Genomic DNA, 23,325 nt, shown 5'->3' with positions numbered 1-23,325 from the left:
TTTAAAATGACAGAGATCTCCACATGCCAAGCAGATATTTGTGGCTTTCCTGGCTTTCTTGTAATGTGTAACTAGGAGCAAAAAGCAAGTGCCAACATGCCCCAAGTGCTGGAATTTATTTATGCCATCATCCTTGAAGAGAAATACAGAAAGTCACACACATAACTCAACTTGAGTATATGTTATAGAATTACTAAAGTACTGGCAAGATAATGTTCGCTGCAAAGCCTGAAATGTCTGTGACAAATGTATCTCATCTGTCTGGATGTCAGTTACAGGCATTGACCTCCAGATTGTATTTCAAAAGTTGTCTTCAATTGCCCTATTGTTTTGGCATGACATCCTCCCTAAAGATGTAGCGTAAGTTGTACCTTGCTTGATTATTCCCCTCAGTTAATGTAATGCACAGGTTATAACAATATAACAATATAATATAGGTCGCAGTTGTAAATGAGAACTTGTTCTCAACTGGCCTACCTGGTTAAATAAAGGTGAAATAAAAAATATATATATGCCATTTAGCAGACGCTTTTATCCAAAGCAACTTAATCATGCTAGTATATATTTTACATATAACAAACCCTCAACAAATAAATAATTTTGTACAGCAGCTTACCAATTATGTTATTCTTTATACAGATATAAATGCAGCAATGTACGGTAATGACCAATTACCATTGAGAAAGGCATTGAAACAGAGAGAATAAAAACAATAAGAAAAGTGTATCTAAGATCTAGTTTTATTGTGCCAGAAATGGTATGCTTGCAAATGTGAACCGTTTATGTGCAGTACAGAAATACATTGGAAAAAGGCAATATAACAATCTTGTCCCATGTGTACACTTAATTGATGCTATTGTTGCCTAATTTAAAAACTTGTTTTGGTGTAAAACATCGCCTCCCTTTTGTCAACCCTCCTTTACTTTCAATCACACACAAATGCTTATCATGGTCTGTGATAGGGAAGTGTAATCCATAGTAGACATTCAACAATATAACAAAAAACAAAGCAAATATTGGTTGTGCAAAGTACTTCCCATTTCAAGCGTAATCCCCAAAAGTTAATTACTACTGAAAATAGCATTTGTTATTTTACTGAATGGTGTTGTGAATAATGACAGGTAGTGTATCGATAAACTTGAGAGTTGTTAAGTCTTTTCTTATGAACGCCCTCACTGAAAAATAGCAGCAGTTAAGGCAAAATTATGGTTCCCAGGGTTAACATTATACCTGAGTAGCTAATACAATATTTGTTATTAAGTCTAAAAATCTATTACTGCTAACAATATTATGTCATAATACCCTATGAAGCAACTAAAAGCTTTTTTTTTTAAATCTTGAACATTCTTAAATACTTGATGAAATTATACTTTGAAATGATATTACATTATTTATAGAGCTATACAGTCTTTGTTGAGGAGAAGCATTCTCTCTCACTTTATTAAGCAAAAAATGTATAGGAACTACCCATATAGGGCATTGATAATCAATAAAACATGGTTCAATATCCTGTGACAGCAACCGCCCCGTCTGCTTTACTTCCGGGTCATTTCCCCTAATCTTTTGAATGTGCTTGAAATTACATCATCAAATTCGTGAAAACGTGATCGTTTAAGATATACCTGTATATAAAATTATATTTGTGTTTGTGGATGAATTTACTTCTGCCATGTGCCTTTACGAAGTATTTGGCTTCAAGACCATTGCGCTACGTTTTTGCCGATTAAAGAGGATTCAAAAAGCCTACAAAAGTTATAAAAAACTACAAGACTAGTTCCTGGTAAATAACGTGTTACTTTCATAGCGTATTGCTTCAGTGAGTAATATACATTTCAGTTAATCACTGTACCATAAGGGTTTAAGATATCAGAAATTATAAACTATAAGCCACTTGCAAAGGACACATTGGTCTCCCGACTAATGCTCTCCTTTACCTCTACAGGCAAAGTGTCAAAAAGGTGGTCCTCAACAATGAGGCTGTTTTTACGTAGAAGGCGACAGTTCCCCAGCAGTGAGGGAAGGCGGTCCAGACAGTTACCCCTCAGCTCCAGCTGAGCAAGATGCACCAACTGACCCACTGTCTCAGGCAGGTTGGTGAGGCCATTATTGCTCAGACACAGGACCTTCAGCTTGGTGCACCTGAACAGCTGCTTGGGCAGCACCTCCACCTTGTTTGCATTGATGGCGAAGTGCTGGAGGTTCTGCAGGAGACCCAAGTCCGGCGGGATCACTGTGATGGAGTTGTGACTGACATCCAAGTGCCTCAGCTTGGGGAGGTGGAACAGCGCCGGCGGGAGCGTCTCCAGTTTGTTGTGCGAAAGGTGAAGTGACTCCAAACACTTGACCTGGCCTATGGAGGCTGGAATGGTGATGATTTTGTTGTGCCACAGTTTGAGGCAGGTCAACCTTTTGAGGTGCTGAAAGCTGATGACCTCCTCGATGGTGCGAATATTGTTGGATTTGAGGTCCAGCTCTTGAAGGTTGTTTAAGCTGAAAATAGCATGGGGGATCCTCTCCAGCTCACAGTTGTGCAGCTCCAGATCGGCGAGGTTTGTCATCTTCTTGAGGCTGTTCAGTACAAGTAGTTTAGTACCATCGTTATGCACCACCAGTTTGATCAGGTGTGGGGACAGCTCAGTGAGGTTTGAGGGGATCTTGGTGAGGTTGCTCTTCAGATATAATGTCTTAAGATGTTTCAAATCACGCATGCACTCTAGTCCAATCATTTTGTTGTTTTCTGAGCTTAAATTCCCTACTAAGTTTAGCTCCCTCAAACTCCTCAACAAATAAACCCATGCTGGGATCTCAGCGACGTCTGTGAACTTGACATGAAGGCAGCGGAGGTGGTCACGGAGAAAGACAAAGGCAGTCTGCTCAACTTTGGCAGGGCAGTGGCAGAGGTGCAGCTCCTGCAGACTGGTCATTTGGGAAACCTTTGCCGAAAACCTGACCTCAGGAATTAGCTCTAGTTTAAGTATTTCCAGGTCGGTGAGGTCAAACACTGCATTGGGGAGACCAGAAAGCATGAAGAGGTGGAGCTCCTGCTGGTCTTGGGGATTTCGGGTCACAAGCTGTCTGAGCTTCTCGAATGTCCACTCGTGGTTCAGACTGATCTCCCTCAGCTTGTTCTCGCTGACCTCCGAGAGGAAGACACCAAACCGTTTGGAATACAGCTGGTCGTACTGATCGACCATGTGCAGAAGGAACGCAAAGTCGTTCTTCACATCAGGAATGTCACTGAAGCTACTCTCCTCTCTGACTTTCTCAAATGAGTACTCTTTAAGGGGGCGCCTGAACAGCCAGTGGAGGGAATACAAGCAGACCATCCCATAGATCAATATGAGGGCCATGTAGCTGAGAAGGAGCTTTTTCAACATGAAAGCCATGTTGTGGGTACAAAAGAACTGCTCATATCCGGTTAAGTGTTTGATTTTGGGTTCACATGTGTGGTGAAAGTCGATGGCGACAATAAATGTTGACGTATAGGACAGAATCAAAATAAACTTGACAGTTTTGACCACAGTCTGAGCTACATAGAGCTTGTAGATGAAATCGCTGTCCTCTACATGGGCGCGGAATTTCCGCACCTTCTCAAATAGAGCCTTGGCCTGCTCTCCATCTTTCTTGTCCAGTATAGTCATACTTGGGGCTTCAGCAACAGGCTTATCTGCTGAGAACTTGACTCCTGTATTCCCAAGCATAGGGGTAGATGAGTTTGCAGCATTTTCATCTTTAGTTTCCTGTGATATCGCTCTCGGTGCTGAAGTGGTGCCAGTCAGTCTCTGTTTGTTCTCCTCAGAATCCTCACAGGCTGTCTCGGACAAAGCCTTTGTAGTCCACGGAGACTCAAAGCACCGTCCGAGAATGGACACAAAGTGTTCAATCTTTGAGCTTGTCTTGGGGTATTTGAACCAGAAGTTACTACTGACCATAAGCACAAGGGTGTGGATGAGGGAGAGGTATGGGAAGTACTTTGAGTACCAGGGCAAGGCAATATGGTAACACATTTGGTTGACAAAGACATACTGCTGATAATCTAAGTTGGTTTGGATCCCTGTGGGCTTGGGTTGCTGCATTTTGCTCTCTTGCTTCACAACGATGGGCTGGGTGTTGTGGACCTCGTGTACTGCACTGTCTGGTAGATCTTTAGTGGCCATTGGTGTAGCAAGCACTGTCGTTATGCTAACTGCTGATGAGGCGGTTTCTGGTGGACTTTGGGATGTCCAAGAGTTTGGCCCTGCCGCCGCTTCCTCCAGGCATGGAAGGCACGCCACCTGGTCCTTTGTGATCTGCATCGTCATGGCGAAGATGGACAACATGAGCATGACCACCCCCAGGTAGTCCATGAAGACGTCCCACCATGGTTTTAGGATGCGGTAGGTCGGCTGGATGTCATTCAGCGACGCTAACTCTGTGATGGTAAACATTCCTGCAATGGAAGGAGACAGGGAATTTAGCTAATAATGAGAGTACTTGTTTGATTTTGATGATTTTAAAAAGGAACTTTTTAAATGGGTTTTTGTTCAGTAACAAATATATTTTTGTTGGTAAATGTTTGTACTTGGGTATGGTTAAAAAGGTAATAAAGATTGATCCATTTATTTTGATAACTAATTTGAATGGCTCTCCATGTCAAAGTGTCTCATGAAAGACAAAGCAGCATTAGTAATGACATAGGCTTATTATATTTGTTTCATATTGCATCACTCTTTAGATTTTGAAAACATCTGATGACAAAGCCAAAAGTCTATGTCTGACCTAGTGCAAAGAATTTCCCCTCCTGGGCGTTAATTGGTTTCCCCTCACATCAAGACTAGTTAAGACATGTGGATACTGGAATGGCAAAGGTTCCTTTGATGTTAGTCTCTACCTATTGTGAGTCATTGAGGCACAATATTGTCCATCTTCAGGCTTGTTATTTTTTACTCGTTATTGTTAATTATTCAATGTGTATTTATTCTTTGTGTCACTATTTATATACAGTGCCTTCAGAAAGTATTCAAACCCCTTGACTTTTTCCACATTTTGTTACGTTACAGCCTTATTCTAAAATGGATTAAAAAAATTATCCACAGCAATCCACACACAATAACCCCATTATGACTAAGCAAAAACAGGTTTTTAGACATTTTTGCAAATGTATAAAAAAAGATATAAACAGAAATACCTTATTTTCATAACTATTCAGACCCTTTGCCATGAGACTCATTATAAACAGAAATACCTTATTTTCATAACTATTCAGACTCTTTGCTATGAGACTCGAAATTGAGCACAGGTGCATCCTGTTTCCATTGATCATCCTTGAGATGTTTCTACAACATGATTGGAGTCCACCTGTGGTAAATTAAATTGATTGGACATGATTTGGAAAGGCCCACATCTGTCTATATAAGGTCCCACAGTTGACAGTGCATTTCAGAGCAAACACCAAGCCATGAGGTTGAAGGAATTGTCCGTAGAGCGCCGAGACAGGATTGTGTCAAGGCACAGATCTGGGGAAGGGTACCAAAACATTTCTGCAGCATTGAAGGTGCCCAAGAGCACAGTAGCCTCCAGCATTCTTAAATGGAAGAAGTTTGGGAACCACCAAGACTCTTCCTAGAGCTGGCCGCCTGGCCAAACGGAGCAATCGGGGGAGAAGGGTCTTGGTCAAGGAGGTGACCAAGAACCTGATGATCACTCAGACAGAGCTCGAGAGTTCCTCTGTGGAGATGGGAGAACCTTCCAGAAGGACAACCATCTCTGCAGCACTCCACCAATCAGGCCTTTATGGTAGTGTGGTCAGACGGAAGCCACTTCTCAGTAAAAGGCACATGATGGCCGCTTGGAGTTTGCCAAAAGGCACCTAAAGACTCTCAGACCATGAGAAACAAGATTTTCTGGTCTGATGAAACCAACATTAAACTCTTTGGCCTGAATCCCAAGTGTCACGTCTGGAGGAAACCTAGTACCATCCCTACGGTGAAGCATGGTGGTGGAAACATCATGCTGTGGGGATGTTTTTCAGCTGCAGGGACTGGGAGACTAGTCAGGATCGAGGCAAAGATGAACGGAGCAAAGTACAGAGAGATCCTTGACGAAAACCTGCTCCAGAGCTCTCAGGACCTCAGACTGGGGCGAAGGTCCACCTTCCAACAGGACAGCGACCCTAAGCACACAGCCAAGACAACGCAGGAGTGGCTTTGGGACAAGTCTCTGAATGTCCTTGTGTGGCCAAGCCAGAGCCCGGACTTAAACCCGATCTAACATCTCTGGAGAGACCTAAAATTAGCTGTGCAGCAACACTCCCCATCCAACCTGACAAAGCTTGAGAGGATCTGCAGAGAAGAATGGGAGAAACTCCCCAAATACAGGTGTGCCAAGCTTGTAGCATTATACCCAAGAAGACTCAAGGCTGTAATCGCTGCCAAAGGTGCTTCAACAAAGTACTGAGTAAAGGGTTTGAATACTTTTGTAAATGTAATATTTCAGTTTTATTTTATACATTTGCAAACGTTTCTCAAAACATGTTTTTGTTTTGTCATTATGGGGTATTATGTGTAGATTGATGAGGGGAAAAAACAATTTAATACATTTTAGAATAAGGCTGTAACCTAACAAAATGTGGGAAAAGTAAAGGTCTGAATACTTTCCGAAGGCACTGTGTGTGTGTGTGTATATATATATATATATATATATATAAAATAATGTTTTATCTTTAATTGCCTTGTTGAAAAAGGACCCATAAGTAAGCATCTTACTGTTAGTCTACACCTGTTGTTTAAGAAGGATGTGACAACTAAAATTTGATTTGAGGAGTTTAGCATGTTGGTGTGCCATTTTGTGAAGCAATGAATGGTTAGTGTGCCCAGTTTCAACATGTGGGCTCACTTCCTCTATTTGCCGGTGTTGTAACTAACTAACTCTGTTCCCCTCTCTGATCCTTTTCCTCCAGGGTAATAAAACTTTTAAAGTTTTAAATGTTTTTATGAGACTTATTTAAAACAACAATGAAAATACACTTGTGTCACATTGCCCAAACTAGGTACATAATGATCACTACTGTTAATAATATGATTATTACTGTTACTACACTATTAAGGCCAGGCCCCACAGGCTGAAATGTAAAGAAACGTGATGTAAATGTATATTTTCTTTGCTTTATCATACTACCATCATCAACATTTTATGAATTTTTAACCACTTTTAAATGGAGATCCATAATTTCAAAGCTCACTACATTGAATCACACATAATTGTAAAGCCCATTTCATAGTGAATGTTACAAACTGGACTGTATGTAGTAACTTACTTTGAAGAGATGGTGATTGGGTCAATATAGGCGTTTCCCGAAGGTAAGACTCTTCCCACAAGCCAACTCATTTTTCTCAGCTTCAGAAGAATCTACATTCCCCAAAGTTTGTGTAGTTATCCTTAGATATATTCTCCAGACTTACTCAGAGGGAATTGTTGATATGTTGTCAAAATTGTATTCTATACTGAAATAAAATATAAATTCAACATGTAAAGTCTTGGTCCCATGTTTCATGAGCTGAAATAAAATATCCCAGAAATGTTCCATATGCACAAAAAGCTTATTTCTCTCCAATTTTGTGCAGAAATTTGTTTACATCCCAGTTAGTGAGAATTTTTCGTTTGCCAAGATAATCCATCCACCTGACAGGTGTGGCGTATCAAGAATCTGATTAAACAGCATGATCATTGTGCTGGGGACAATAAAAGGCCACTCTAAAATGTGCAGTTTTGTCACACAACACAATGCCAAAGATGTCTCAAGTATGCCCTTCCAGTCATGTGAAATCTATCAATTAGGGCTGAATTTATTTATTTCAATTGACTGATTTCCTTCTATAAACTGTAATTCAGTAAAATCTTTTAAATTGTTGCATGTTCTGTTTATATTTTTGTTCAGTATTGATAACATTTTCTTGGAAAAATTTGCTAAAAATTATTTTTATGTACATGTCTTTATTTTACTGATAAAGATTTTTTTTTAAGTATTTATTCATAATATGGTCAAAGAAAGTTCGGTCCTGGAGTGTCTTAAAAAAATGAACAAAAAATATTTAGGCTGACTTCCTGTGTTCAGAAAAATGGATATGCGTTCAAAGAAAATATGCAAATGAGATCGCCTCATTAGCATAACGTCTCATTTGCATAACGTATACAATATTTCAGAAACATTTTTATATAAAAAGGCATTATATTTAAAAGTTGATTGTGATATGATTAAGATTTTTTTTTAAATACCTATTAGGGTGTGGTGCCTGGCCATAAGAGTGATTTTATTCCATACACTTTTTCCTTGCCACAAATATGGACACTTGATTTATCACCAATAAAACTTAAGATGATATTTGCTTTCATCAATATTTTCCGTTCATAGCTGAACTAAATAATTACAGTAATATATTTTTGATATTATAGGCTATAGCCTATTGGCTATATTTATAGGTATGATATTATTAAAACATGCTTTATGATAACATCCCAACAAGCCATCATCAATGACGTTTTGCATATAGGCCAAATCGAAGTGTGACGAGAATCGGCAGAGACAACTTGTAGACAACACTGGTTCTAAGAAAGAGACGGGGAGCAGAGAGACCAGTTGTGGAATAAACCTAGGCTACTGATTAAACACATTTACAGTAATTTAACTTATAGGAAATATTAGATAAATGTTAAACCCTTCAGATGTTTTTTTTGCGTATTACTCTTCTCTTGTTGTCTGACTCTGAGGTCAGGTGACTTGCTGTAACTGTAACTTTTTTTTTATTGTCTGTAACTCAACTACAACATGTGCCCGGAGTTAAACATTTACAGTGCAGTAACAATGTATTATCTGGCTACTTGCGTTAAATAAACTGCCCTGGGATAACCGCACATTATGAAAATCAACATCAAATAAATGTAAATTATGACTTTACAGTTTTTACAGCGTGGTAAATCCGAGGAAAACGAGCACACTTACTATCTTGGTGACCTTATCTATTTAGATGTTCTGTACTCCATTTTCACTTTTGCGCTCCGGACAATTCCTTCTGACGATTCAGCTCAATCCATTAAACTATGGAACATAGCTTGTGACCAAGAACATTTGTTCGTGACAATGCGAATGTCGGCACCATCCTCAATAACAGCGGTTCTGCATACCTGAGCGTCGTGGAGAATATGCGCATAACGTCGACCACTGTACGCATGTAATTTGAAGAAAAGGGTGGTCCAATTTGAACATGACACCGCTATTACCGGAGTTTCTTATTGGTGGACGCCACTGATCAACGTACTAAAGACACAACATTCTAATCTATCTCAAACAGCTTCACAGTTCTTTCCAGCTAGGTCTCACTCAAATGCCACCAAATTGGAAATAATGATGAAAACTGGGGCACCACCGACCGCATACTGTACTACGACTTGATCGAATGTGTCTTCCGCATACTGTACTACGACTTGATCGAATGTGCACATTCTGTTACATATTAATATAACTTACTCGGAAGCTTTGAACTGTAACCATCTATTCAGTAACTATGTAGTAAGTAACTCCTAATATTAAGGCTATAAATTAATACATTGTATCTGGCACATCATATCTGCTGCAGTTGTAGATTGTAGGCTACACAATGTAATGTAAATTCTCGCCATCTCTCGTCCTGCTTGTCTGTAGCTACGCTATATAGCCTAATTGTGAAAATGAAGACAGGAATATATGTAGAGCACTTGGTGAAATTCGCTACCTCAGATGTCTGGATTTGGTTGCACACAGCACACTCTTGAGGAAGTGTCTCTTGAGTTTGGTACAGGTTCCAACTGGTCCAGGCTAGATAATATAAAAATAGTTGGCCACACTCTGCTCAATGTAACCAGAGAACTGAATAAAAATAACAGCCAGGCCAGGTTCATGAGGCCAAACAACTTTAGTCAGTGATTATTTAAAAAGGTATTCATTATAATCAATTAAATTTTCGTTTATTACACAGTTGAAAGACTGTTATAACATATAAATATTATACACTTCCTAAAGGGAGAATATGGTGACCTGATACGGATTGTGATTGTGTAACAGCAGAGATCTGATTACAGACCTGTAGATGGCGGCAGACACACAGAAGAGAAATCTGACAGTGGGTCATATAGTTGGGTGTGAGGGCAAGAGCGGTGTACAGGGTTGTGGTCGTGGTCACAGCAATGGGGAATAGGTGGATCTGTCGTGTAATTTGGGCCTGTCTACGGGGCGGAAGCAGACATACAGAGGTAACCCCCACATGTACTTAGCAACCAGGTCATTGTATTGAAAAGGTCTGAACACAGTAAATGCAAACCAAATCCCAGACAGACACACCTGTTTCCATGACAATTAATGACTAGTAAGCACCACGTGTCCCCAATCCCAGTATACCAGATTGTAATATGATTAATAATAACACCAACTGACTACAGCTACAGCCTTATATTCACAGTCACTGATACTGTATGTCTATGCATGTTCATGTTTTTCGAATGAGGCTGCCTGAGACGGTCTGAATCAGTAATCTTGTCTAGCGCTTTAGGGGGCTCAAGTGAGGAACAGACAGGTGATATATAGGCTAATGTAGGAAGACATACTGCCTACCTGTAGGCTACACATTGTGTTTATGGTGTTCTGTGTGACTCATTGAGAGTGTTGTTTGTGTTTATCAGTGCAGATGCGGTAATAACCCCTGTGGTGCTGCTACTATATGCAGTGGATCAAATACAGGTCCCTCAGCTGGGACTCAGAGACTCACACCACACAGTGCTGGCAGAATATGGTGCTTTCAAGACAACTGGGAACTCAGGGGAAAAAACAAGGTCAAATCATGACATTGTCATTAGTGTGTGACTAGCTATGCCCAGCTGAAGATTTTGTTGAAACTGATTAGTTTGATTAAAATTCCTTTGAGAATCTCAAGCATTCAGAGGAATTAATATTTACATTATTGATATAAATAAATGATGTATGTTCATTTATCATGACTTTATTACAATCATAATATGAATTATTATTTAGCATTTGAAAGCTTGATAGATGATGTCTGACATATTGGGATTTAGCTCCACCTGCTGTTGTACATGGACATGCATTCTATTCACCCAGTGTTCAATGTCATTGTGCAATTTAATAAAATATTTGCTGCTGACAAGGCTTGTTTATTAATTGTAATCAGTGAAATCCAAACAGCTCAAGGTGCTTGCCACAGTCGATGTAATTCAGTCATAAATGATTTGTTAAATATTGGATTTCTCTTGAAATTCTCTATCAAAGGATGTCTGGCCAAGTGAAATGACTCATTGTTTGGTGGTTGTCGAACCAGAGCTGTTGAGGTCAGTGGTACAGTGGGTGTGTGGGCGAGGCGCAATCAAGGCAATACGGTCCGAGATTGGCACAAGGATAGGGCACAGACTGGCACACAGAGACAATGCCATCCCTGACAGTTTCATAAACAGGCCTGTCTGCTATGGCTCTTACAGTGAGACTTCTATATTGGCTGCTCAGAGTTGAGTCAGTTTGTTGAATGGGGTTAAGTAGGGTTATGCTTCCACTTGCCACTGCCATTTCTGATTAAACATGTTTTCTTATGTAGGCTACACATAACCAACCATTTAAGTGCTATTTTTCTTTAGTGGCTGGCAGGTGGAAATATTACCAACCATGTTATGTTCCAGCTGCTCTGCTTGCAGGGGTGTTGGCTAGGATCCATTGCAGCAATAAGCATGTAACAAAAGTTTGAGTGACACAAATAAAACAAAAATCCACACATTTGTTTTTCCTTTTCACTCGTTTTGGTTTAACATTTGATCATTTGCATAATTGTATTCACTTAAATGTAATTCTGTGACTAAAGGTGACACGGTCAGGAAGTCATAGGATTTAATTAGATAAGTATAATAATATAATATATAATAAATAATATATGTCAAAAGCATTGTTCTGTGACTTGGGAGTACATTACTCTTTTATAAGTAGCCTACGTCCTCTGTCCTCATATGTCAATCGCTTTTTGAAGATCTAGTTTGAGCTTTTTGCCGTTCCGTCGTCATGTAAACACGTGGGCCGAAAAAGCCATATATAGAGGTAGAAGACGCCATTGTTCGAAACTGTTCACCACTGGTAGAAGTATAAAGAAGCAACTAACATGGCGTCGACGAGCCGGTGTGTAAACCATCTATTCTAAGCTCTGTTTTGGAATATTATGTTTTCATGTGGGGTACGGTTATTGATCAAAGAGTGGGGGGTGGCCATCAACACATAGATGTTTGTTTCTAACGCGACTCACCGTGTTTTTCATTATAGCCGCCGGAATGTACGTACTACTTAACCTTAACTAACGTTAGCCTACCAGAAAACACTCAAATCAGTTTGACACATTGTATCGATCGTATATCATGTTAACTTGATCATGTTGCTCATGTAGAACGTCGTCCTCGCACATGCGATTGTCAATGAGCGATGTAATGTTTTTAAAGGGATGGGTGATGTCGGGCCATCACAGCTGGCTAACTTCAATTACTCTAGCTAACGTTATCTAATATATTTTTACAGTAACAGTGTCAACGCATGACACCTTGACAGTGATCTAATCATTACAAGTTAAGCCATTGATGAGTTATAAGGACACTGCAAGTTTATTTGGTGGTTTTACCAGCGATTTATTCTACTGTCAGATGTTAACTAATTAGCTCAAAATAAATAGCTTGTTTTCGCTTGCCTGAACGAAGAGAAACCGAATGTTGACGTACCAGTAGGCATAAAGCCTTTGTCAAAGAACAGAAACCCAGGGGATTGGAAGAACAGTTTGTGCCATAATTTCGGATAGATAGCTATATGGGGTATGTATCGGTTTTGGTATTAACGTTATAGAATCGAATTGGTGTCGAGGATAATTTCCAAACCGCTGGATGCCCATTTAATGGGTTCGGTGGTCCCACGTAGGACAGTTTCGAAGCGCTTTTGGCCACATCAGCATAATTTCGGTTGGAAATTCGTCTGGGTACAAGTTAACACAATCTCTGGTAACTTCTGCACTAGCTAGGTTTGCAGTGCTTCCCAGTCCAGTTCTTGTAGATAGATATCTATAACTATCTATCATGTGAATGTGTATGTATATGCTTGTGAAAATTACAAGTTAATGTTTTAACTTTTCTTAAGTGCCTTTTGTTTTAAAGATCTTAAAGGTAGCTAGCTATTTTCCTATTATTTCCCTGATCAAGGGGAAAACTGACATGTTAAACAATTTGAGCAGAATTTGAACAAAGGCCTGTAATATTTGTCATCATAATTTGCCAATTCAAATGTCACAGTAAACAATCGGCTTTAACTGAAGTGTATAGAGTAAGTGAACTAATAACACAAACTTGACAGTAAACCAGCTTTATGGTTATAACTACAGTCACATCCAATTCTGGGGTAACTCTCACTAGGCAGGGTCAGAGCTTCGAGGTCATTGTCGCTTGTCGGCTGACCTCTGGGATTTCTTCTTTCCTTGCAGCGGAGATGTCCTGGCCCTTCCCAAGGTGCAGTGCCCCAACCACCCAGATGCCATGCTGGTGGAAGACTACAGAGCAGGGGACATGATCTGCCCCGAGTGTGGCCTTGTAGTGGGTGAGGACAGGCCACACACACGCACAGCTTTGTATTACTCTTTGTATTACTATACTTGAGGACTTTTTTACCCTAATTCTAACTCAACCTAAACCCTAAGCCTAAAATAGCCTTTTTAGAAGTTAGGACCGGCCAAATGTCCTCACTAATCTGAATTGGCCTTGGTTTACCATAGTTGTGAGGACTTCTGGTTCAGTATAGTAAAACAAGCGCACAGACACACATTACCTGTCAACAGACTGACATAAAGTCTTATGTGTAGGGGTGAGAAGTTTTTCCATTAGGTAAATAGCATAACTTAACATAAACCAACACTTCTATAGACACGTATTGAAAATACTAACCTCTAGTTCAGAGGGAGGGAGTGATGTGACAGTGTTTGTGCTGCTATTATGGGACTCGAGCAGCGAGATGTCATGTCAGACCTGCCACATGGCTAGAGTACATAATAATATGTAACATGATACCATGAAATTCTAGAAATGACAACATCCTCGCAAAGATGCAATAGAATCAAATCTGTCCACACCTTCCTTAGACAGCCTTGGAAAGCCACCCTAGTTACAGCAGATTAAATTACAGGGCTCTATCTGAACGTAACATAGCAGGTCTCCCATAATGAGTCCCATAGGAAACACTTAGCTAATCATATGGGGGTATAGTGGGTAAGTGGGTGGATTCAGTGATGTGAAGCTAGATTGTATCCCATAGCTTTGCCATAAGCAGATGAACTTCATATTAGTACTCGATATTAGTGTGATTTATCTATGGGAGGGTTTATGGGATTAAGGTGAAAAATCTAATCCCTGACCCTGCTAGTTTCCAGGAAGAGGCAATAAACGAGAGAAAATATTGGACAAAGGAAAGTGTCTAGTTCCCGAGTGAGAATGCCATCTTGTGGCATGGTCTGGGAAGTGCAGGGTGTAATCAAATCTGTGACCGGAACAATGGAGATGAGACACATTTGGTTGATTGTGTCCTGGTTGTATCATTAGACCTCGTTACTATTCTCATTTACATAAACATGTTCAAAGTGGTGGCCTGGGTCTCACTGACCCTCAATACTGATTACTTTCTTAATAACGATTTCCTTCGTCTCCTTTTACCGCAAAAGGAAGGACTCACTTGGTGAAAGCATTACACTATGATGGTAAAATCAATACAGTGGGTGCTTGATGTTCATCACTTTTACCTCCTTTATCCATAAATGTCACTGTCAGTGCTCAAGGAGACAAAATAGAGTAAAAAGGAAGAGATTTTAACATATTGGAACGTGGCCCTATGCGGTAATGTCTGGTTCCTCAGGTTGAACATATTGGAACGTGGCCCCATGCGGTAATGTATCTGGTTCCTCCTCAGGTGACAGGGTGATTGATGTGGGTTCAGAGTGGAGGACCTTCACCAATGAGAAAGCCACCCAAGACCCGTCCAGAGTGGGCGACGCCCAGAATCCACTCCTCAACGGGGGAGACTTGAGCACCATGATCAGCAAGGTAAGTACACACAAAGTTAACACTTACAGGGAAAGATGCTCTAAAACTATTTTTTGGTTTGTGGTCAGTGGCTAGATGTTGATGCCTGACAAGAGAAGGACCACATCTAAATATGGCCCGGGGAGCCAGACAAAGAAATGCAATGACAAGAAAATCTCTGCACCCCTTTTTGTGTGACATGGTCGTTATCAGGTTCCTCTGTTCTCCATAAAATAGACTTCATTGTCATAAGATTTACTGGTAGTAAATGGATTATGCTAATAAAGGGATCAGACATCGCACATATGTTTAATTTTAATTATAATAGCTTTATTGTATAGTCTTATTTCTCATGATACCGTCTTGTTGTATTTGTATAATTCATTCCTTGTTATGTAGCTTGTATTTTCTGCTGCAGGGTTCCCTGTGAAAAACAAAGGTTAAATAAAGTCTTCATCGCCTCAATTGGTTCCAACCATTCTGTTGTCACCATAGGGAACAGGCGCGGCAAGTTTTGACGAGTTCGGCAACTCCAAGTACCAGAACCGGCGGACCATGAGCAGTTCAGACCGCGCCATGCTAAACGCCTTCAAAGAGATTACCACCATGGCTGACCGGATCAACCTACCAAGGAACATCATAGTGAGTCCTGTTCTCTCTTCCAATTGTTTAGATTTGTGGAACCTAGTAGCTAGCAAGCTAACTTCTCATTTCTACCTACATAGGATTAATACATTTCCAAAACTCAAGTTATTTAGCAGGTTACTCTAAATATGGGATTTTCTCTTAAAGGTGCACTATGCATAAATAGCTCTGCCATTTCCTGGTTGCTAAAATTCTAACAGGTCGCCTAATTTCAGTTTGTGACAAAACAAGCAATGCATAGTGTAGAGAACAAACCCGAAAGTAAAAGACACAAAAACAAAACTTGAGAACAGGAAGCATAGACATAGCGCACATAGAACAGATCTACTACTGCTTCTGATACTTGCTTTCAATGAGAATTAGATCTATAACTCCCATTTCTATGTGAATTTGCCCAAAAAGGTACAAATTGCAGCTTTAACCAAACTATGATAATGTCTGCAGCATTTTAAGAGATTTTGCACTGACCTAAATGTTGTATTTGACCTGCAGGACCGAACAAATAACTTATTTAAGCAAGTGTACGAACAGAAGAGCCTGAAGGGGCGGGCCAACGACGCCATCGCATCAGCCTGCCTCTATATCGCCTGCAGACAAGAGGGTGTGCCTCGGACATTTAAAGGTGAGTTCTTATAAAGAGGATGTTTAGGGTCTCCCGAGTTGCGCAGCGGTACAAGGCAGCGCTGGAGGCGTCACTACAGATCCGGGTTCGATCCCGGGCTGTGTTGCAGCCGGCCGTGACCAGGAGACTCATGAGGCGGCGAACAATTGGCCCATTGTCGTCCGGATTAGGGGAGGGTTTATCCTCATGGGATGTCCTTGTCCCATTGCGCTCTAGCGTGACAACTTGTGACGGCCAGGCACATGCACACTGACTTCGGTTGCCAGCTGTACAGTGTTTCCTCCAACACATTGTTCCGGCTGGCTTCCGGGTTAAGCAGGCAGTGTGTCAAGAAGCAGTGCGGCTTGGCAGGGTCGTGTTTTGGAGGACGCATGGCTATCGACTTTCGCCTCTTCCGAGTCCGTATGGGAGTTGCCGCGATGGGACAAGACTGTAGCTAGCAATTTGGGGCGAAAAAGGAGTAAAAAGTACAAAACAGACAAAAGAAACCTGAAAAGGATGTTTAGAGTTCATATTAGGATGAAAAAATATTTCATGCAACACCTTGGAATGAGTGTCTGTTGCTGGTTGCTACAAATTAAACCCAAGACTACATGGTTATAATAAACTCAGCAAAAAAAGAAACAGACCTTTTTCAGAACCCTGTCTTTCAAAGATAATTCGAAACAATGAACATTGTTTCCCATGCTTGTTCAATGAACCATAAACAATTAATGAACATGCACCTGTGGAAAGGTCGTTAAGACACTAACAGTAGGCAATTAAGGTCACAGTTATGAAAACTTAGGACACTAAAGAGGCCTTTCTACTGACTGAAAAACACCAAAAGAAAGATAACCAGGGTCCCTGCTCATCTGCGTGAACGTGCCTTAGGCATGCTGCAAGGAGGCATGAGGACTGCAGATGTGGCCAGGGAATTAAATTGCAATGTCTGTACTGTGAGACGCCAAAGACGGTGCTACAGGGAGACAGGACGGACAGCTGATCGTCCTCGCAGTGGCAGACCACGTGTAACAACACTTGCACAGGATCGGTACATCCGAACATCACACCTGCGGGACAGGTACAGGATGGCAACAAACTGCACGAGTTACACCAGGAACGCACAATCCCTCCATCAGTGCTCAGACTGTCCGTAATATGCTGAGAGAGGCTGGACTGAGGGCTTGTAGGCCTGTTGTAAGGCAGGTCCTCACCAGACATCACCGGCAACAACGTCGCCTATGGGCATAAACCCACCGTCGCTGGACCAGACAGGACTGACAAAAAGTGCTCTTCGCTGACGAGTCGCGGTTTTGTCTCACCAGGGGTGATGGTCGGATTTGCGTTTATCGTCGAAGGAATGAGCGTTACACGGAGGCCTGTTCTCTGGAGCGGGATCAATTTGGAGGTGGAGGGTCCGTCATGGTCTGAGGCGGTGTCACAGCATCATCGGACTGAGCTTGTTGTCATTGCAGTCAATCTCAAAGCTGTGCGTTACAGGGAAGACATCCTCCTCCCTCATGTGGTACCCTTCCTGCAGGCTCACCCTGACATGACCCTCCAGCATGACAAGAATGTCTGTGTTGTGCCATGGCCAGCGAAGAGCCTGGATCTCAATCCCATTGAGCACGTCTGGGACCTGTTGGATCGGCGGGTGAGGGTTAGGGCCATTCCCCCTAGAAATGTCCGGGAACTTGCAGGTGCCTTGGTGGAAGAGTGGGGTAACATCTCACAGCAAGAACTGGAAAATCTGGTTCAGTCCATGAGGAGGAGATGCACTCTAGTACCTAATGCAGCTGGTGGCCACACCAGATACTTACTTTTGATTTTGACCCCCCCCTTTGTTCAGGGACACATTATTCAATTTCTGTTAGTCACATGTCTGTGGAACTTGTTCAGTTGGTCTCAGTTGTTGAATCTTGTTATGTTGATACAAATATTTACACATGTTAAGTTTGCTGAAAATAAATGCAGTTGACGGTGAGAGGACATTTCTTTTTTTTGCTGAGTTTATATTCCTGGGTTGTTCGTTAGGCACCAAAGGGAAGAAAATGGACAAAGAGGGAGGTAGCTACCACCTGGAATGGTCCAAAAAGAAAATCTTATTTTCTTGCATTTTAAAATGTTCTCTGTTGCATGACTTATTAGAACGATCCTGATGGTGTATCACTAATGACTCCCTTGTCACCCATCCCTCGCAGAGATCTGCGCCGTGTCCCGTATCTCCAAGAAGGAGATTGGCCGCTGCTTCAAGCTGATCCTCAAGGCCCTGGAGACCAGCGTGGACCTCATCACCACCGGAGACTTCATGTCCCGCTTCTGCTCCAACCTGGGCCTGCCTAAGCAGGTGCAGATGGCGGCCACCTACATCGCCCGGAAGGCCGTGGAGCTGGACCTGGTGCCCGGCAGGAGCCCCATCTCTGTGGCTGCCGCCGCCATCTACATGGCCTCTCAGGCCTCTGCCGAGAAGAAGACCCAGAAAGGTGAGGTGGGGGATAGGCTTTTTCAGGTGGTCATCACTTAAAGTTCTTTATTGGCTGAATCTGAACTACACTACACAACCAGAGGTATGTGGAGACCTGCTTGTCAAACATCTAATTCCAAAATCATGGGCATTAATATACAGTTGGTCCCCTATTTGCTGTTATAACAGCCACTCTTCTGGGAAGGCTTTCCACTAGATGTCAAGACATTGCTGCGGGTAGTGGCTTACATTCAAGCCACAAGTACATTTGTGAGGTTGGGCACTGATGTTGGGTGATTAGGCCTGGCTCGAAGTCAGTTCCAATTCATCCCCAAGGTGTTTGTTGGGGTTGAGGTCAGGGCTCTGCAGGCCAGTCAAGTTCTTTCACACCGATCTCGACAAATTATTTCTGTATGGACCTCGCTTTGTGCATGGGGGCGTTGTCATGCTGCAACCGGAAAGGGCCTTCCCCAAACTGTTGCCACAAGGTTAGAAGCACAGAATCATCCAGAATGTCATTGTATGCTGTAGTGTTAAGATTTCCCTTCACTGGAACTAAGGGGCCTAGCCCGAACCATGAAACACAGCCCCAGACCATTATTTCCCCTCCACCAAACTTTATAGTTGGTACTATGCATTTGGGTAGGTAGTGTTTTCATGGCAACCACCAAATCCAGAATTGTCCCTCGGACTGCCAGATGGTGATGCATGATTCATCAATCCAGGGAAGATGTTTCCACTGCTCCAATGGCGGCGAGCTTTACACCACTCCAGCCGACGCTTGGCATTGCACATGGTGATCTTAGGCTTGCGTGTGGCTGCTCGGCCATGGAAACCCATTTCATGAAGCTCTCGAAGGAACAGTTGTGCTGGAGTTGCTTCAAGAGGCAGTTTGGAATTCAGTAGTGAGTGTTGCAACCGAGAAGAGGTGATTTTTACACGCTTCAGCACTCGGTGGTCCAGTTCTGTGAGCTTGTGTGACCTACCACTTTGTGGCTGAGCCATTGTTGCGCCTAGACTTTTCCACTTCACAATAACAGCAATTATACTTGACCGGGGCAGATCTAGCAGGGCAGAAATTTGACAAACTGACTTGTTGGAAAGGTGGCATCCTATGACGGTGCCACGTTGAAAGTCACTGAGCTCTTCAGTAAGGCCATTCTACTGCCCATGTTTGTCTATGGCGATTGCATGGCGGTGTGCTTGATTTTATACACCAGTCAGCAACGGGTGTGGCTGAAATAGCCAAATCCACTAGTTTGAAGGGGTGTCCACATACTTTTTCACAGCACTTTATACACAAAAGCATTTGCCCCCTTTCAAATTGTATCTACTTATGCATATTTTTGATACGTAATTATCGCAGACCAATGGTCAAAGATGGTGGTACTGTGATGGTTTGGGGATGCTTTGCTGCCTCAGGACCTGGACGACTTGCTTTAATAGAAGGAACCATGAATTCTGCGTCAGAGAATTCTACAGGAGAATGTCAGGCCATCCGTCTGTGAGCTGAAGCGCAGCTGGGTCATGCAGTGAGTTAAAGCCGTTATGCATGGAAGAGTGAGCCAAAATTCCTCCACAGTGACGCGAGAGAATGATCAACAACTACAGGAAGTGTTTGGTTGGAGTCATTTCAGCTTAAGGTGGCACAACCAGGTAGTGTAAGGGGGCAAATACTTTCTCACAAGGGCGTTGGTTGGCTTTGTTAAAGAAATAAAAATATCTAAAACTCAGGCTCCCTTTTTATAATAGGTTTTGGTTGAAGATCTGGTAACAATCAGTATCAAAAATATAGAATCATTAAGGGGGCAAATACTTTCACAGCACTGTATAGTGTATATATGTAGTATATTTGTGTTTGTAAGCTTTACAACATGCTTCAGTACATTTCAGGCATGAATAACAGTGACCATCATAAAGGTTCAGGAACTCATATTTCTGATAGTTCTGAGAACAAGTGCAGCACTTGTGTTCTGAAGACTCTTAAAGCAGCAGTAGTCATTTCTTCAAATCCTTCCACAGAGATTGGAGACATCGCCGGTGTGGCGGATGTCACAATCAGACAGTCGTACAGACTCATCTACCCCCGCGCTGCCGACCTCTTTCCCCCGGACTTCAAATTCGACACCCCCGTGGACAAACTGCCTCAGCTGTGATGACCTGCTCGTCCCAACAACACATTCTTCTCTACTGGGTTCTTTTTCTATTGAATTTCTATGATTTTTTTTTTCTCTCCTCTGTTACCTTGTTAATTAAGCCTTTGGGCCTTTGTCAAGGCACTTTTTTTGCAGGAATACAGACAAGTACAGGATACACATTCCATTGCTATAAGAATTAGATTGCAAACTGTACAGTATTTCATTTGAGTGTGTATATATACTGTATATATGTCCAAGTGAGAATGTAATTGGTGCTTGCAATATTAGGCTGGTTTTATACTGTATACACCTACTTTTGTAGGAAATTAGCAGGTTACATTTTGTTAGCTTATTGGCAATATATTAAAGTAAATTTAAATGCTTTTCTGAAAAGCATATTGAACACCTCATGCATTGAATAACATTAAACTTTGTATGGAATGTGTTTACTGAGTGTGACTCTAATACTGCTTTTAATTTTATCCTTTGAAGTGTTCATTTTTCTGTATTAATACACTTGAGTTCCACTTGGGAGTACATTGATCAGTAAGTCTTTGCCCTTTACGGACAGCCACACAAGTTATAGCAAGTCTCATCCCTCCCGCCGGGTGTACAGCTGTGGGCCTGGTATAGCAATAGAAGCATGAATTCAACACCATTGCTTTTGTTTTGAAAATCTGCTATTTCTAATGGTCAAAAGTCATTACATGAAGTAAACTCAGCAAAAAAGAAATGTCTTTTGACTCAACTGTGTTTATTTTCAGCAAACTTAACACGTGTGAACATAAGATTCAACAACAGACAAACTGAACAAGTTCCACAGACATGTGACTAACAGAAATGGAATGTGTCCCTGAACAAAAGGGGAGGGGGGGGGGTCAAAAGTAACAGTATCTGGTGTGGCCACCAGCTGCATTAAGTACTGCAGTGCATCTCCTCAGGAACTGCACCAGATTTGACAGTTCTTGCTGTGAGATGTTATTCCACCAAGGCACCTGCAAGTTCCCGGACATTTCTGGGGGGAATGGCCCAAGCCCTCACCCAACAGGTCCCAGACATGTTCAGTGGGATTGAAATCCGGGCTCTTCGCTGGCCATGGCAAAACACTGACATTCCTGTCTTGCAGGAAATCACTCACAGAACGAGCAGTATGGCTGGTGGCATTATCATGCTGGAGGGTCATTTCAGGATGAGCCTGCAGGAAGGGTACCACATGAGGAAGGAGGATGTCTTCCCTGTAACGCACAGCTTTGAGATTGCCTGCAATAACAAGCTCAGTCCGATGATGCTGTGACAGACCATGACGGACCCTCCACCTCCAAATTGATCCCGCTCCAGAGTACAGGCCTCGGTGTAACGCTCATTCCTTCAACGATAAAGGCGAATACGACCATCACCCCTGGTGAGACAAAACCACGACTCGACAGTGAAGAGCACTTTTTGCCAGTGACGGTGGGTTTGTGCCCATAAGCGATGTTGTTGCCGGTGAGAACAGGCCTACAAGCCCTCAGTCCAGCCTCTCAGCCTATTGCGGACAGTCTGAGCATTCCTGGTGTAACTCAGGCAGTTGTTGCCATTCTGTAACTCCCGGAGGTGTGATGTTCAGATGTACCAATCCTGTGCAGGTGTTGTTACGCGTGGTCTGCCACTGCGAGGATGAGCACTGTTTTAGGCGTCCCACAGTACTGACATTGCAATTTATTGCCTTGGCCTCATCTGCAGTCCTCATGCCTAAGGCACGTTCACGCAGATGAGCAGGGACCCTGGGCATCTTTCTTCTGGTGTTTTTCAGAGTCAGTAGAAAGGCCTCTTTAGTGTCTTAAGTTTTCTTAACTGGGACCTTAATTGTCTAGCGTCTGAACGACCATTCCATAGGTGCATGTTCATTGAGCAAGCATGGGAAACCGTGTTTAAGCCCTTTACAAAGAATCTTTGAAAGACAGGGTTCTGAAAAAGGGACGTTTATTTTTTTGCTGAGTTTATTTGCAAAGTTGAACATGACAAAGTTATACTGTAGCTTAACAAGGGGAACTTGTGCTCAATGCTTCACCTGGATTAAAGGTAAATTAGTCTCTTTACTATTCTTTCAGAGGTTTTGATCCTTCTACGTGAGATCATGTTTTAGTTATCCACTTACCTCAAAGCCAGGTCACTCCTTGCTATTTCTTCAAAGTGCTCCAGCTTGGTCTGACTTCAGTAAGATGCACTCTGGGTTATGGATGGACAGTGGACTGCTGTAGTATGTTCATGGACAGTTCTATTGGGCATGTTGCTCTTCACACCATGGAAGAGATTCTCAGAGCAAAGAGACCAAGACATAGCATGGGCTTGAAAGTGATGTGCTCATGCCAATAGAATACAATATGCAAAAG

General features: G+C 42.1%; 2 protein-coding genes across 3 annotated transcripts; one reads left to right on the top strand and one right to left on the bottom strand.

Moving 5' to 3' along the window:
* Window positions 1-722: 722 nt before the first annotated feature.
* Window positions 723-9,340, bottom strand: LOC129823811 (volume-regulated anion channel subunit LRRC8D-like). Of its 2 annotated transcripts, none has more exons than XM_055882824.1 (2): window positions 8,978-9,340; window positions 723-4,429 (listed from the first exon to the last, which is right to left on the bottom strand). In XM_055882824.1, the coding sequence occupies exon 2, from the start codon at window positions 4,425-4,427 to the stop codon at window positions 1,881-1,883; it is 2,547 nt and encodes an 848-aa protein (XP_055738799.1). In that variant the 5' UTR covers window positions 4,428-4,429; window positions 8,978-9,340; the 3' UTR covers window positions 723-1,880. The 2 variants fall into 2 exon arrangements, with proteins under 2 accessions (XP_055738799.1, XP_055738800.1); XM_055882825.1 differs by lacking the exon at window positions 8,978-9,340 and adding an exon at window positions 7,295-8,941.
* A 2,749-nt stretch (window positions 9,341-12,089) lies between these two features.
* gtf2b (general transcription factor IIB) lies at window positions 12,090-21,690 on the top strand. Its single transcript, XM_055882823.1, has 7 exons — window positions 12,090-12,181; window positions 13,518-13,630; window positions 14,990-15,123; window positions 15,598-15,744; window positions 16,240-16,369; window positions 18,553-18,834; window positions 20,838-21,690. The coding sequence occupies exons 1-7, from the start codon at window positions 12,165-12,167 to the stop codon at window positions 20,969-20,971; spliced, it is 957 nt and encodes a 318-aa protein (XP_055738798.1). The 5' UTR covers window positions 12,090-12,164; the 3' UTR covers window positions 20,972-21,690.
* Window positions 21,691-23,325: the final 1,635 nt, after the last annotated feature.

The sequence above is a fragment of the Salvelinus fontinalis genome, chromosome 26, assembly GCF_029448725.1.
Source record: "Salvelinus fontinalis isolate EN_2023a chromosome 26, ASM2944872v1, whole genome shotgun sequence".
NCBI lineage: Eukaryota > Metazoa > Chordata > Actinopteri > Salmoniformes > Salmonidae > Salvelinus > Salvelinus fontinalis.
The sequence above is the reverse complement of the archived record's forward strand: the minus strand, read 5'-3'. Positions and strand labels throughout refer to the sequence as shown.